Genomic DNA, 16138 nt, shown 5'->3' with positions numbered 1-16138 from the left:
AACCCAGGCTAAAATAGCAGGGTTTTTTCACAGAGGTGTGGATGTTTTACACACGTTTACACTGTACTCACTGTAGATGCCGGTGTTCCGTTGGCGAGCTCTAGATCTAAGAACACCAAACCCAGTGCCGAGTGTTGGTTCCAGCCCCCCCCACCCCAACGCATTGGGCTGTGGATCAGTGGAACCGCATTCTCTAGAGTGACAGAACAGCATTCAACATGTTCAGGGCGAGCTGGCGCCTTATAATGTTATTTAAACAAGTAAACATTCACTCGTCATGTGAGTGTTACAACAAGTTTTCTCAAAACCAAAGCTCTAAATGTCTTGAGGCTTATTGCCCCTTCCTCCAAAATGAAAAGGTCACGCCACATTATAGTTGGAGTTGTAGAGGAACGTTTCAGTACCCCAAACTAAAGAAAAAGGATCTGAAAATGTTTCACTTGCCCATGATTTCTTTTGCCCACGACATAGATTTACTCTGGTTTCTGTCCGAATTCCAGCAGGGATTTCAGTGCAGAAGTGTACGGTTAGTCAAGGCCACGACTCCACACACGTCAGACGTGTCAGACTTGTCTCGTAAACATAAGAGAAGAAGTCGATTCCCTGTATTTGTGTTATCTGTAGGAGACGTACTTCTCCTTTATACGCACACACTTTTCATTTTGGTGTACGTTTCCGGCACCAACGATCAACAGGGAAAACCTATTCTCCGTTCAAACAATTTCAGGGGTGTCCTAATTTTACTCTGCCACACTGCTTCTAAAAGAGGGAGAGCAGACTGATGGTAAAATCATGACTAGAGTTCATACACTTCTCAGAAGTCTGTTTACCGGCTGCGTGTGTGTGAGTGTGTGACTGTCAGCGTTGACCATGCACAGCTCATAGCTGATGATAATTAATGAATGAAGGAAGGTGCTCTGTGTGATTCAAAGCTGAACGTAGCTGTAAATGTGTGTGACAGGATCCTGGGGAGACGGCTTTGCACTTCGCTGTGCGCACTTCGGACCAGACCTCGCTGCATCTGGTCGATTTTCTCGTTCAAAACAGGTACTGTTCTTTTCTTTTCATTTGTGACAAGGCGTTACATTTAAGAATAAAGTAAATATGTTCTTTTATGTGTGTGTGTGTGTAGTGGTTCTCTGGACAGACAGACGGACAGTGGGAACACTGCTCTCCACTACTGCTGCACCTACGAAAACCCGGAGTGTCTGAAACTGTTGCTCAGGGGCAAACCATCTATTGATTTAGGTCAGTGAGGCTGTGAGTCTCAACAGTGTGTTTCAACAGTGTGATACCGGACAACAAATGTAGATGGATATCCCCACTCCAGACCCAGTCACTGTGCTTTATTCTAGGACTGTCTTTGTCATTTCAGTGAATCAGAATGGCGAGACAGCTCTGGACATCGCTAGGAGGTTGAAAAACACACAGTGCGAGGAAGCCGTAAGTCACCTTCAGAGTCCACTGCTTTTCCAGTTGCTGGGCAGTTGCACACGTTTGATACCTACAAATATATTTCACCGTACAGTTATAGTTCCTGCCCACTGTGGTGTCACAGAAAAGAGAGGGAGTGTGAATGTGTGAAACATTCAAATGACTTTGTATCTCCACTCATGGCCCGTTTCATCAGCTCCACTGGCCACACAGGTTCACTTTGGAGTTCTACAATTACAGACTGTAGTCCATCTGTTGCTCTGCATCCTTTATAAGCACCCTTTGATCCTGTTCTTCAATGGTCAGGACCCCCACAGAGCAGGCGCTGCAGTGACACTGACGTGGTGGTGGTGGTGTGTTAGTGTGTGTTGTGCTGGTGTAGAGTGGATCAGACACAGCAGTGCTGCTGGAGTTTTTAAACCCCTCAGTGTCTGGACTGAGAACAGTCCACCGACCAAAAACATCCAGCCGACAGCATCCTGTGTCACTGATGAAGGACTAGAGGACGAGCGACACACACTGTGCAGCGACAGATGAGCTACTGTCTCTGACTCTACATCTACAAGGTGGACCAACGAGGGAGGAGTGTCTCACAGAGTGGACACGGTGTAAAACTCCAGCAGACATACATTGATATATATTTTTAGCCAAAACTGTCGTTGGAGCTGCAGTAAGAAGCAGTTTTTAGTTTAGATATCTGTGGTTTTAAGCCAAAAAGACTGTCTGTAATGGATTGTGTGTGTGTGTGTGTGTGTGTGTGTGTAGCTGGTGGAGGCAGCAACTGGAAAGTTAAACCCTCACGTCCATGTGGAGTACGAGTGGAACCTGCGTCTGGAGGAGATCGATGAGAGCGATGATGACCTGGACGACAAGGTTAGACTGCTGACCTCCTGAGTGACTCTCTGGCTTTTGACCCTGAAACACTTTCACAGAGCTGTAGTGATACACATAATTGAAACCCAGGCCAGTCATCTCTGAGGTTAACAGGCTGGCGACTGACAGCTGACTGTGGAGCTGATCGGAGCAACTCCTCTCTGTTAGTTACTCTTGTTTCCACTGTATTTTCCCATTGGCCACATCCTCTACTGAGGGTGGGCGATATGGCCCTAAAATAATATCACGATATTTCAGGGTATTTTGGCGAACACACCACACTCCTCACAGACTCTCACCCGGAGGAAACCCACGCAGACAGAGAGAGAACACACTACACTGCTCACAGACAGTCACCCGGAGGAAACCCACGCAGACACAGGGAGAACACACCACACTCCTCACAGACAGTCACCCGGAGGAAACCCACGCAGACACAGGGAGAACACACCACACTCCTCACAGACAGTCACCCGGAGGAAACCAAACAGACACAGGGAGAACACACCGCACTCCTCACAGACAGTCACCCGGAGGAAACCCACGCAGACACAGGGAGAACACACCACACTCCTCACAGACAGTCACCCGGAGGAAACCAAACAGACACAGAGAGAACACACCGCACTCCTCACAGACAGTCACCCGAAGGAAACCCACGCAGACACAGGAAGAACACACCACACTCCTCACAGACAGTCACCCGGAGCGGGAATCGAAACCACAACCTCCAGGTCCCTGGAGCTGTGTGACTGCAACACTACCTGCTGCGCCACCGTGCCTCCCCATACTAATATTAATTATATTAAATTAAATATATTTAATATATATCAATAGTATTTCACGGTTATATTTATTAAAATGTTTTATTTTACTACAAATATAACAAACTATTTTGTAAACTGTAACTTACCAAGATTCTGGTTTTGTATAAAACAATAACGTAGCATACATCTACCACACAAACAAAGTGCAGAAACTGTTGTGTGCTTATAAACAGCAAACAAAAACAATTATTCAAAAAGTAAACGTAAAACTTCACAGGAAATAACAAAACAAACACAGAGTTGTTGCTGTGCCGAGTCATTTAATTATTACAATTATCACGATACTGATATTTTTATATCGTTTTTAAAATTATGACGATATTATCGTGAACGATAGGATTTGGCACAGCCCTATCCTCTGCCTAATTCTCTTATTTATTCTTTCTATTTCTTCATTGACTATAGTTTTTAACATATTTTTTTGTTGTTGTGGTTAGCCCCAAGTTTGTTCCATGTCTTTGCCACTGGTAATAAACACACAGTTTTACATACAGTCTGCATTACTAATGTTAAGTCAGCTGTCTGATACTGCAGGTAATGACTACTTTCTAGCCATGCTAACACTTTAGCCTCAGTGCTAGCAGTTTTATTTGGACAGCGATGATATTTACTGTATACTTATTCGTAAATAAGACAAGTGTGAAACATAAAAGCCCTTGACATCCCTCTAAAGAGCTCCATGAACTGAGATGGAGTAAAACGAGAGGAAGTACTGGTAGGACAGGACTCGGAGACGTCTCGCACTCATTCGTGTAGGTTTTCTCAACTTGGCAACCCTTGTGAGTTTTGCTTCTTAGAAGAAGGGGGAGGGGGGCAGACAACTCTCTGCAATGTGGTAAATTTGAATGCAGTACCCATGTTAAACACTAGCTGTCAGTATTACAGATTGCTCCTTTAAGCTTACCTAGTCCAGACAACGTTTGAGGCAAGCGTAACTTAATTCATTTTGTTGTGTTCCTGTGCTCCCAGCAGCCGAGCCCTGTGAAAAAGGAGCGTTCTCCACGGCCGCAGAGCTTCTGCCACTCGTCCAGCGTCTCTCCCCAGGAGAAACTGTCCCTACCCGGTTACCTGGGCCACAGGGACAAACAGCGTCTCTCCTATGGAGCCTTCGCTAACCCGGTCTACAGCACCTCCACAGACCAGCCCTCCTCTCCCAGCGCAGACGGCCCCGCACTGACTTCTAAGAGCACCACCAAAGGTACTGATCACCTGAGGATAGCATCCCACCGATGTTTCAAGTCTAGCCATTCCTCGGCATGCCTTTACAACATAATGTAGTTTTATATTGATTCATTCACCATGAGAATTTGACTCTGTTTATGAGTCAAATGAGTCGGCATTTTCAGTGCTGGGTTTGCCTCGGGCATTATGTAAGAAAACCACGTCCCAATTGTGATGTTTTATTGACAAGTCAGGCTCTGTTCAGTGGCTGAGATGATGTTGTTTATCTGTTCTGAGGTTAAATTATAGGAGTCCATAAAGACATCTAGGACCCTCCCTGCAGGCGGAGCCCGGTTCTGAAATGCTCCAAACGATTGGGCTGTGGCCTGCTCCGCTCTCTGAGCTGCTGTTGGTCTTTAGTGTGTGTGATGACCCTCCAAATCCCATGCGTAAATTAGCATATTGAAATTGAAAGTGCACTGAAACGTGCAGAAACCTATTTAACGTATTTGTGTTTGTTCTCTGCAGAGGGATTCAATCGGGTTTGTTCAGACGACTGTATTTGGCTCTTTTTAGACCAGAGCTTTGAATGTTTGCATTTAAACATTAGCCGCTTCTAATCTGCATTAGCGACATGTTGATATTGAGGCGGTCTGGAGAAAGACCTCTCACCACAGCGCAGAGTGGTACCGAAAAGAGGAAAGGCCTTTTTTACATTCATACTTCTTCAGGGTTACTGTAAGGGGCCCGAGTGAGGAAATGACACGACACTGAAGGGGAAGTTTTGCGTGCACTGGCTGTGAAATGGTGCAGATTGTGTATGCATAAAACAAAAAGAATCATTATAATCAATAACAATAATTACATTTATTTGTTCGCTGTGTTTTTAAAGCAGTTTACACACCATTTAAATTCATAAAATGTGGAAATCCACGATTGAAACTATTACCAAAACATACACTTTAACTACAGGATATGTCTCTAAAAGCAGTAGTTTAAACGACTAGAGAGTGAAGCCTGGTAGTCGGACAGTAAAGAGTTAAACTTCTACGAGTTCTGCTTGTTGTGAAGGGACGAACGTTTGTTTGTCCTGCGGAAGATGAACATTGACTCGGGGCACCTCTACACGCCCATTATGTGCCCACACACACACACTAATGTGCCGTGAACACGCCCTTTTCCTGCTCCGTGCTGCTGGCTGTCAGACAGCCACTATTTACTTAATACCTGAACAGGAATGTGGCGCTCAGGGCTACACTTCCCACAGCAGTCACACCTGTCACAGAGCTGCTCTGACTGAGGGCAATAAAAAGCCATTTTTACCACCAAGGAGTGGCAAGGGAAATTAGTAAAAGTGATTTTTTTTTCCTATTGAGATTGTAGAGAGTCTTTGTTGTCCCTGAATGAACTCGTTTATACTCCACAGAGCGGGTGCCCCACGTGGGGATGGCCATGTTTAAAATGCTGTTGCTTATGTTTGTATTTGCTTAAAGAGAACCCACTTCTGCAACTGTGTGGTTAACCTCTTTTTTAAATTACAGCTTCACAGTCGTTCTGGTGCTTCATAGGGGGAATAAACCCTCTGTTGTTGCTAATCTGGGCTCAGCACTATAGAAAATGCACTATGTAACTTTTAGAGGAGGATAGGAGACGACTCTACGGTCTTTGAGATCCATCAGACATAAGATAATAGTAAAATACTCACACAAGTAAAAGTAAGAATGAATAAGAATGAGTGTTTACTTTAACAGAACTGTAAAGTGGAGTGATACGTGGAGAGTTAAAAGTCTCGGTGCGGTTATAATCTGTGTCAACACTCATCTACGACTCTTGTCCAGTTGGAGCTAAGTGTTGTATAAGTTTTAAATAGGATCTATCCAGGATCTATCTGCAAAGGAAGTGAAGTGTGTGCTGGGGTGTTCTTCTCATTTATGATACATTTGGATCAAAAATAAAATGAGGAAGAACCAAAGTCAGTGGTGCAACCCAATCACGCAGCAGCACCACTTCACAACTGAATTAAATCAAACACAAATTAGTGACTAAATATGATAAAACACGAGTTCTGCTTGTTTGGAGTTCTCTCTGTGTCTGCGTGGGTTTCCTCCAGGTGACTATCTGTGAGGAGTGTGGTGTGTTCTCCCTGTGTCTGCATGGGTTTCCTCCGGGTGACTGTCTGTGAGGAGTGTTGTGTGTTCTCCCTGTGTCTGCGTGGGTTTCCTCCGGGTGACTGTCTGTGAGGAGTGTGGTGTGTTCTCCCTGTGTCTGTGTGGGTTTCCTTTGGGTGACTGTCTGAGGAGTGTGGTGTGTTCTCTCTGTGTCTGTGTGGGTTTCCTCCGGTTGACTGCCTGAGGAGTGTGGTGTGTTCTCTCTGTGTCTGCCTGGGTTTCCTCCGGGTGACTGTCTGTGAGGAGTGTGGTGTGTTCTCCCTGTGTCTGCGTGGGTTTCCTCCGGGTGACTGTCTGTGAGGAGTGTGGTGTGTTCTCCCTGTGTCTGCGTGGGTTTCCTCCGGGTGACTGTCTGTGAGGAGTGTGGTGTGTTCTCTCTGTGTCTGCATGGGTTTCCTCCAGGTGACTGTCTGTGAGGAGTGTGGTGTGTTCTCCCTGTGTCTGTGTGGGTTTCCTCCGGGTGACTGTCTGTGAGGAGTGTGCTGTGTTCTCCCTGTGTCTGCGTGGATTTCCTCCAGGTGACTGTCAGTCCATAGGTGTGAGTGAATGTGTGAATGTGTGTTGCCTGAAAGACTGGTGCCCCCTACAGGGTGTGTTCCTGCCTGCGTGTTGTATATATATAATTGTTTAGTGCATAGTGCTGGTCCCATTTAAAGGATTTAAAGAAACAAGAGCTAAAACCAGGCATTCTGAGCAGGGCTGTTTAGACAGGCAGAGAACACTGCTGTGGGGTTTGATCCTTGTGGTATTTTGACAAAGCAGGTCACAGACAGAGATCCAGAACTGTGTTCACTTTTTGAAAAAGGGGGAGTGTCTGTCCAGTGTATGGAAACGTAGATGGTTACTAGCCCATGAATAAGAACCGTTTTGTGTTAAAAAATATTGCATCTAATATTTAACACATGCTGGAGCTAAAGAACACCCAGATCTCTCACCCAAACGACTGGGAACTCCTGCCAACCATTGTGTATTTATTTACCTTCCCCTTCCTCTTTTGGTGTGAACATTTGGCCTGTCATCTGGTTTCCTCAGGTGAGATGAATGTAGTCCCCTAAGCTTGTGTTTGCATGCTTCAGACACCTAATTACCATCACAGCACATGAGCTTCAGGCTGGGGATTCTGTTGTGTTGGTGAGGAGTGGGAATTCCTAGTCTTTATTTCACCTTTTTTAGCTAATAATGACTCCCGAAACAACCGATAAACAACAAATAAAAACAGATAAAATAAGACCATTACATGGTGCTGGCTCCAGCGTGTGCCACAAAACCCAATGATAGAGAATTGTTGGTTTCTCTTACAAACTTACAATTTGCACTTGGTTCTGTGGTTTTAATGATTTTTTAATTGACTGTGAAAGCACAGATGGTGTTAGCCTGTTAAACGGGATGTCTGCTTCCGTTAGCACTGTCTGACGTGTAGAATGGGATGTCCTGTTTAAGAAGTGATATAACATCTGCAGTGGATAGTGAAGAGTGCTGTTCCTCCTCCTGATACCTGACATGACTTTAAACGATTATAAATGTCTACAGTCTCACAAACTGGAAATAGATCCAAGTAGATGGTGCATTTGCGGCCCAAAACTTAGAGTGGCTGAAAGTGTAGTGCATCCCTGTGAAAAACTAAGCACTGGACAAAAATATTTTATGTGGATTTTTAGTTTAGTTTCATTTGAACACAGCAGCTGTTCTTCACACTGTGTGAATATTTCAGGATGAATGGACCAATAGAAACGCTCCAAAATGATCTGGAATAACATCAGTCTACTTTGACTTCCATTGAAGGTTAAAAAGGTTTTTTCTTTCTCCTGTAAAATTACTATTTTGGAGATATGACACGATGACAATCTTTTCATTCATTATCTGTAAGCGCTTATCCAGTTCAGGGTCGCGGTGGGTCCGGAGCCTACCTGGAATCATTGGGCGCAAGGCAGGAACACACCCTGGAGGGGGCGCCAGTCCTTCACAGGGCGACACACACTCACATTTTTGAGTCGCCAAACCACCTACCAACGTGTGTTTTTGGACTGTGGGTGGAAACCGGAGCACCCGGAGGAAACCCACGCAGACACAGGGAGAACACACCACACTCCTCACAGACAGTCAACCGGAGGAAACCCACGCAGACAAAGGGAGAACACACCACACTCCTCACAGACAGTCACCCAGAGGAAACCCACACAGACACAGGGAGAACACACCACACTCCTCACAGACAGTCACCCGGAGGAAACCCACACAGAGAACACACCACACTCCTTACAGACAGTCACCCGGAGTGGGACTCGAACCCACAACCTTCAGGGCCCTGGAGGTTTGTGACTTCGATACTAACCTGCTGCACCACTGTGCCGACCCGACAATGACAATATAAAATACAGAGCTGTGCTAGAGAGCAATACTTTAACAGTAATTTGTCAGAATAATCTTTAATATCTGCAGTACATGCTTTCTGACTGTTTTTATATCATCAAGAACACCCATGCTGGAGTACAGAAAACACTTGAATGAAATGCATTCTCTCTCTCTCTCTCTCTCTCTCAGCTCCCACCACTGGTCCTCCCACCTCCCTCCCTCTGACCTCTCAGCCTTGTACAAGTGGCAGCTCCACTCTGTCTAAGAAGAGAGCCCCTCCTCCTCCCCCAGGAGGCCACAAACGCACACTCTCGGACCCCCCTAGCCCTGTGCTCCAAGGTCCCCAGAGCAAAGGTGAGTTAACGTAAAGTCCGTATAGAAAAAAATATGTTACAGTTCCACTGTGAAGGAGGGCTATTTCCAGCTGGGGTTTTAACTGCTATTTTACCGGCTGATGAATGGTGGGAGTTTCCCTGTATAATTATAATCCAAAATTCAAACTTTGTCCGACTCTTTTGTCATTGTATGGTAACCGCTGCGTAGTATTAAAAATGAACAGTTGTCTGTTTATTTAAAAAAAAAAAAAAGTAGTTTTAAAATGGTAAATGTGAAGAATTTTTTTGGTCGCTGCGTTCATTTTGAGCTCCATCAGAAGAAAGTGCTGCAAAAGCATGTGCATCGATTTGTTCTGCTCTTGGGGATAATATTTTGTCCAAAATTAGGCATGATTTTGGTTTAGACGATTTATATTTATATTTAGGTTATAATATGTTGAATAACATCATAATCATTTTTAATACTTCACAACATTCATTCATTATCTGTAACCCTTATCCAGTTCAAGGGTCACTGTGGGTCTAGAGCCTACCTGGAATCATTGGGCGCAAAGTGGGAATACACCCTGGAGGGGGTGCCAGTCCTTTACAGGGCAACACACACACTCACACCTACGGACACTTTTGAGTCACCAGTCCACCTACCAATGTGTGTTTTTGGACTGTGGGAGGAAACCGGAGCACCCGGAGGAAACCCACGCGGACACAGGGAGAACACACCGCACTCCTCACAGACAGTCACCCGGAGCGGGAATCAAACCCACAACCTCCAGGCCCCTGGAGCTGTGTGACTGCGACACTAACCTGCTGTGCCACCGTGCCGCCCCTACTTCACAACAGTCACCATTAACAAAAGAGTGGGAGAATGTTTGTATTTGAATTACTCTTATACCTTACGCATAAACACTTTAAAACTTATCTCTACACCTAATAGACACTGTGTTTCCATTCATTCTACAACCTGTAACTGGTCGCGCTCTCTGTCTCTGTATAATTTCAATTCATGCCTTTTGTTATCATCATTCGTCGAATCGAAGTGAAGTGGTTATGTAAGTGAAACCTCAGTCCTCATCGCGACAAAACGACCTTCATTATTACACTCAGCTTCTTAATGGATGACTGTCTCCGGATCCTCTGTTTGACTGTGTGACCCCCTCATCACTTCCTGACAGGAAAAGTGACACTACTGCATCATTACCTCTCCGTTCAGCACTTCACTGATGTAAACACAATTCACTCGTGCTGAGCTCGACTGTGTTTCCTCTTTTCTTTTCTCCTGAAGTGAGACTGAAACGTATCACCCTCTTTCTGATTATCGACAGGAAATGACTCCACTCCACCACCTGCGAATAGGACATCCCCCGCTAATAAATTTGAAGGAATTCAGCAGCAGCAAAGGTGCTTTACCACAGATCTCAGGCTACACGTGTATCAGGCTACTTCACCATTACGTAATCACTGTATGGATTCATGACATTCATCTCTGCAACCTTTCCCCCCTCTTGCAGCACTACGTCCAGTAATACAAAATCAACACTCGGTCCAAGAGTCTTACCTAAACTACCTCAAAAAGGTAAGATTATTATGCTTCTTCATGGGGTGAGCGTAAGTTGACAGTGCCTAGCTCTACGGCTGACGTGGTGCTTCATCTACTCTTTATAACTTGTATAGTTTTTGTACTAAATGCACTGTAACTGATGGTGGAAACTACATAAAGCTTTATGGCTGATATGGCTTCTTTGCTGCACACTAAAACTTGTCACTCAGGCAGAACTAAGTATTTTGGCATCAGGGATTGGACCCTAAGAAGGCATTGTAGTTAGATAACACAAATATTAGAGAAGTCAAGTAAATCAGGTATGAAAAACTATTTTAATGCGTGTCTCTTGTCTTTCAGTGGCATTACGAAAGACTCCAGTCAGTGTTCCTTCAATGGATAAGCCCAGTCAAGGCCCTGAGGTGCTGCAGAAAACTTCACAGTCCTTAGACACGCCCACCCGAGCTTCAGACACACCCGCCAGGTCTTCAGACACGCCCATACGAGCCGCAGACACAATTACCAGACCCACAGAGCCTCCGCCCAAAATCCCCCAGCCGGCAGAGAGGCCTCAGCCAGGAGAGATTCCACCAAAACCTCACGTCCTAGACCTGCCTCCTAAGCCTCAGTTATCCGACCTTCCTCCAAAACCACAGCTATCCGAGTTACCCCCCAAACCCCAGCTCTCCGACCTGCCCCCTAAACCTCAACTGAAGGATCTTCCACCTAAGCCACAACTCTCAGACCTCTCCTCAAAACCTGCTGTGCCCACATCTACAGAGCCCACGCAGAAACCACCTGTGGAAGAAACTTCACCCAAACCACAGCTGTCCGATGCCCAGACCTCCAGCCAGCAGGGGGAGCTCTCGCCCAGGCAGGCCAGCGAGGACACTAACGGAGCTCCAGCAGGGGCAGTGGAGATGCCTGTCCCTCTGCCACGAAAGATAAACATGGTGAGTAGATGACGTTCAGAAAGGTTTGATGTGATATGAGCTTTTTAGAAACAGTTACACCCTCGACATAATTGTGATGCTCCATTGGGCTGTAATAGAGCGCTCAGCACTGCAGAAACTGCACTGTGTAACTTTTGGAGGATGATAGGAAACAAATTGAAAGAAGCTCTGGACACCGTTTTTGGCTCGTTTTTTTTGCCAAAACGATATCAGGAATGACTAGAGTATGCTTCATTGATCAGGGGAAGACCAAATTCAAGAGGGTTAAGACCATCTACGATTGCCAAGCAGATAACGATGACGAACTGACCTTCACTGAGGGAGAGGTCATAGTCGTTACTGGTGAAGAGGATCAGGAGTGGTGGGTGAGTACCTTTTACCCGAACCGAACCATGAACCGTTCCTATTTACGTTTTACGTTAAAGCAAACAAGCCAACCCTGCCTTGTCTTTTTCAGATCGGTCACATAGAGGGTCAACCTGAGAGGAAAGGGGTCTTCCCCATGTCCTTCGTGCACATTCTGTCTGACTGACGTCAAGACTGGCAGGCGTGAGGCTCCTCCCACTAGCACAAGCTCCGCCCTTCCCTCTCACCACACTGTGGGCGTCCTCCTGTGTATATAGCTGCTGAAACCCAACCAAATCTCATGAACCTGAACAGAAAAAAAGTATAACACCATATCAGATACAGACTCTCGGAAACATGAAGGGTAAAATGCGTACCGTACGTGTTGTTAATAAACCGCGATTTCCTGCCTACCAGTATTACCGTAGCCATGGCAGCCCAGCATGCCGACCTGGGTTTGCAGTAGCTATACTCGGAAAGAAAAAAAAAAAAAAAAAAAAAGCTAGCACTTAACATTTCTCAGTGTATGCTGTAACTCTGTGTATGTGTGCACATATGGAATTATATGTATGTCCATATTAAGTGTGTCTATGTACATACATATGCACAGCTGTTAGTGTATATTTATGTACTTATGTATGATGTAAGTGTGCAAACGTATGTTAACCCCTGCTTGCTTATGGAGTCTTAACTGACTCCAAGTCATTTTAGCTTGGTGTTTGCAGAGTCATCTCTTGAAGTACTGGAAAGACTTATCGGATGAAAGGTTTACTAAATATTGTATAGCGGTGTTGATAGAAGTACAGTGGCATGAAAACCAGGGATTAAAACGTCAGTGGTTAAAGACCTCCAAAGCCCTTTTGGGACAGGATTCGTTTTACATGAAGTGGGTTGGTAATGTCATTATTACCAGTGTGTCTCAGTGATTTCAGGCTTGTCCAAATTCACCAATGCGTCAGTCATTTTTACAGACTGTTCCCCTATCAGTAACTATTCCAGCAGCAGTTACGTGTTGTGAAACGAGCCTCAGATATCCAGTGTGAGTAGATGTGTGTGAATATTCAGTTGTATCCTATGGAAAATGAGTGTTTCTCAAGTGTGGATTTGCTCCAGAGGCTTTTATGTCATGCTTGGCACAGATCAGGGGGTTGTTCCTGTCTGTGTTAAACCTCAGGTGTTTTACGACGTGCAGCACTCAAATCGATCCAAAGAGCTCTTTCGCTTCCAGCGGCTCCGGGATAAGTCTGAGGTACAGACCTACGGTACTCTGCAAACATTTTAGACACCTGAGAAAATGAGTTTTAAAAGATATTTATCTGAGCAGTAGAAGTTTGTTTGTTTATTCATTCATTGTCTGTAAGCACTTCTCCAGTTCAGGGTCGCGGTGGGTCCGGAGGCTAGCCAGAACACACCCTGGAGGGGGCACAAGGCCATCACAGGGCACGGCAGTAAGAGTTTATTTGCTCAAAAACTATCAAACAACAAAAAAAAAACACTAATATTAGAACTAATATTAAAAACATTACATTATTACAGTAAGTTTTATATTCTCTGTTTGAATCTGTCCTCATGGCAGTCCAACGATCAGTTTCCTCCCACTTGACTGTCTGTGAGGAGTGTGGTGTGTTCTCTCTGTGTCTGTGTGGGTTTCCTCCGGGTGATTGTCTGTGAGGAGTGTGGTGTGTTCTCTCTGTGTCTGTGTGGGTTTCCTCCGGGTGCTCCACACACATTAGTAGGTGGATTGGCGACTCAAAAGTGAGTGTGTGTGTGTGTCGCCCTGTGAAGGACTGGCGCCCCCTCCAGGGTGTGTTCCCGCCTTGTGCCCAGTGATTCCAGGTAGGCTCTGGACCCACCGGGACCCTGAATTGGATAAGCGCTTACAAATATATGAATGAATGAATGAATGAATGAATAATAATCTTAGGTGCCTAAGACTTGCATAGTACTGTACTTAGAAAGTCTGAAAGTGCAGCCTGCTAATGTTCCAGCCTGTTATCATTACTATAAGTGGGCTCTAATGTTAGCTGTAGTCATCTTGTCGTGTTAGCTATGAGTTTTGCACATCATTTATACCCAGATTTTTATCATGTAAAAACTGCATATGAACATTTCAAATGTCTTTTTGTTACCCACCAATCCATGTAAAACTACTCCTCTCTAATCAGGGTTTAAGAGACTCATCTCCTATGCATAAACAGTGGTCATTTGCTGAAGATGGACAATGGGAAGCTTTCTCGTGTAGCTTTCAGTACCATGGTAAAGACTCATCTCCGGCTGCAGAGGTCGCTGGCGTTCTGGTCAGTGTCCTGGTTCACATAAAGCTGCTGTTCTGAACCTAAACACAGATCAGATGTTGCAGAGCTTTGGGAAAGTGTCCTTGTCCCTTTTGGATCGTAGCACGAAGCACGTGTCCTACACCTGCTCTTCTGCCCTGATCCATCTAAAGCCATGTGTCCCCACTTCCTCCACCCGCCAATGTGGTCAGAAACAGCTCGGCCGTGGACCTGCCCCCACTGACCAGCGCTGGTAATACAGGTTTCAGGATGCGAATCTTTTTTTAATCGTCTACTTACAATAACTGTGGAATGTGACTTTTTGGGTTTTTTGTTTATTTGTATGTTTATTTTTTTGTTTGAATTCAGGAGAAAAAAAAAGCAATGAGTGACTGGCTCAGTAACGTGTCTCAGAATGAACTTAACGCTGCCTCCTGACTTTTTCTCAACCAGGGAGACGAGATTTCAACTCTAGGGTTTTTAGCATATTGTTGTATTAACTGAAGATGATGTATTAATGAATGCCTCCTGTACTAATTTGTTGTTGATAGTATTTGCCATTTATAGGGCTACAGTATGTCAGTATGAAAAAGGGATCTGTCGCGTCCCTTTGAGTGTATAGGGAATAAATGAATTTTCATTTGTTTTAGGATGTTTGCAAAAATGTTAGCTATAACTGGGGTAAAACCACAAGAGTAAGATATCAGCACAAGCGAAACCACAAAAGACTGTGGAACTGAGTAACTGATACACCATTCCTTTATTGTGTAGTTTTAAAGCCCTCATTCTGAGTCTTATTGGACCAAACGTGTTAAATTCTTGTATAGATAGGAGACATTTCATGTAGTCTTGGGTGTCCGTTAACTGGTGATATATTCGTGTTACTGGTTTTATACGACAGGCTACAGGAAGCTCAGCTGAAGTTGGGAAACTAGCGAGCTTCACAGATTTTGACAGAACTGGATCAGCTCCTCATGGAACATTTTTAGACTGTACTTTTTTCACTCATCCCCCCCCTGTTGGTTTTCGTCTTGTGTTTTTGCTGCACTGTAAGTTTAGTCAGAAGAAACAACTTCGCTATCGAGTTTAATCTATGAATAAATATTTTATGTTGAAACAAAAACTCACTCTTTGTGTGGCTGGCTTTACATCACATGAAATCTGGAGAACAAGATACTGCACTTTAAAGATAAAGAAGTCGCCTTCTGATACCTGATTAATGGCTAAGCTAACTAATAACCGCAGAGAATTCTTTATTATTGTGTGGGTAAAATATTACATGCTAGTTTTAGCCTAGCTACAAAGAAACTCGCAGCACGTATGATGAACAAGTTCTTTTGAACCTTATTTCTCAATAACCTGAACATATTGACTTTTAGTTAAAAATTATACAAAAATGATGTGTGTGTGTCTAAACCGCCTCAGTTTTCATTACCCTCTTGCCAGGGCGTTTTTTCAGTTTTACTTTAAATATTACATATTTACAGCACTAAGCATGAGGTATAAATTAACAAAGGGTTTTAAAAGATGTAAACTTTCCTAGTGATTAACATCTTTAATGTTTTACATTGCCAGACTTAGTACTGCACTCAACAAGGCAGGAAAAAATGGCCACAGTGTACTCCCAAAATGGTTGTGACAACAAATTGTACAGAACAACATGAACACCCGTGTCCACAATGAGGGCACCTTAAAGCAGTGGAATTTGAATTTGAGGGAGTGTAAAAGTGCTAATTTCACTCAACTGGTGGTGAATCAATAAGTTGTTCAGAGAATTCAGTTTATCGAAAAAAAAAAAACCGTTAAAAGAGTCGGTTTGTTGAAGTGATTCAAACGGTTGATGAGGAAAGCATACACTAAGCACCGTTAAAACAATCGGC

General features: G+C 44.4%; 1 protein-coding gene across 1 annotated transcript in view; it reads left to right on the top strand.

The window, feature by feature from the left end:
• The window catches only part of asap1a (ArfGAP with SH3 domain, ankyrin repeat and PH domain 1a), an 87061-nt gene extending 71691 nt beyond the window's left edge, over positions 1-15370 (top strand). Inside the window, 11 exon segments of the mRNA XM_066680766.1 lie at positions 962-1047; positions 1133-1248; positions 1376-1443; positions 2200-2307; positions 4107-4332; positions 9005-9169; positions 10473-10548; positions 10659-10723; positions 11048-11640; positions 11883-12005; positions 12098-15370. Coding sequence (XP_066536863.1) covers positions 962-1047; positions 1133-1248; positions 1376-1443; positions 2200-2307; positions 4107-4332; positions 9005-9169; positions 10473-10548; positions 10659-10723; positions 11048-11640; positions 11883-12005; positions 12098-12172 — 1701 coding nt within the window. The 3' untranslated portion in view covers positions 12173-15370.
• Positions 15371-16138: the final 768 nt, after the last annotated feature.

The sequence above is a fragment of the Hoplias malabaricus genome, chromosome 9 (genome assembly GCF_029633855.1).
Source record: "Hoplias malabaricus isolate fHopMal1 chromosome 9, fHopMal1.hap1, whole genome shotgun sequence".
NCBI classification, from domain to species: Eukaryota; Metazoa; Chordata; class Actinopteri; order Characiformes; family Erythrinidae; genus Hoplias; species Hoplias malabaricus.
Note: the sequence above shows the minus strand (reverse complement) of the source record. Positions and strands in the feature narration are given on the sequence as shown.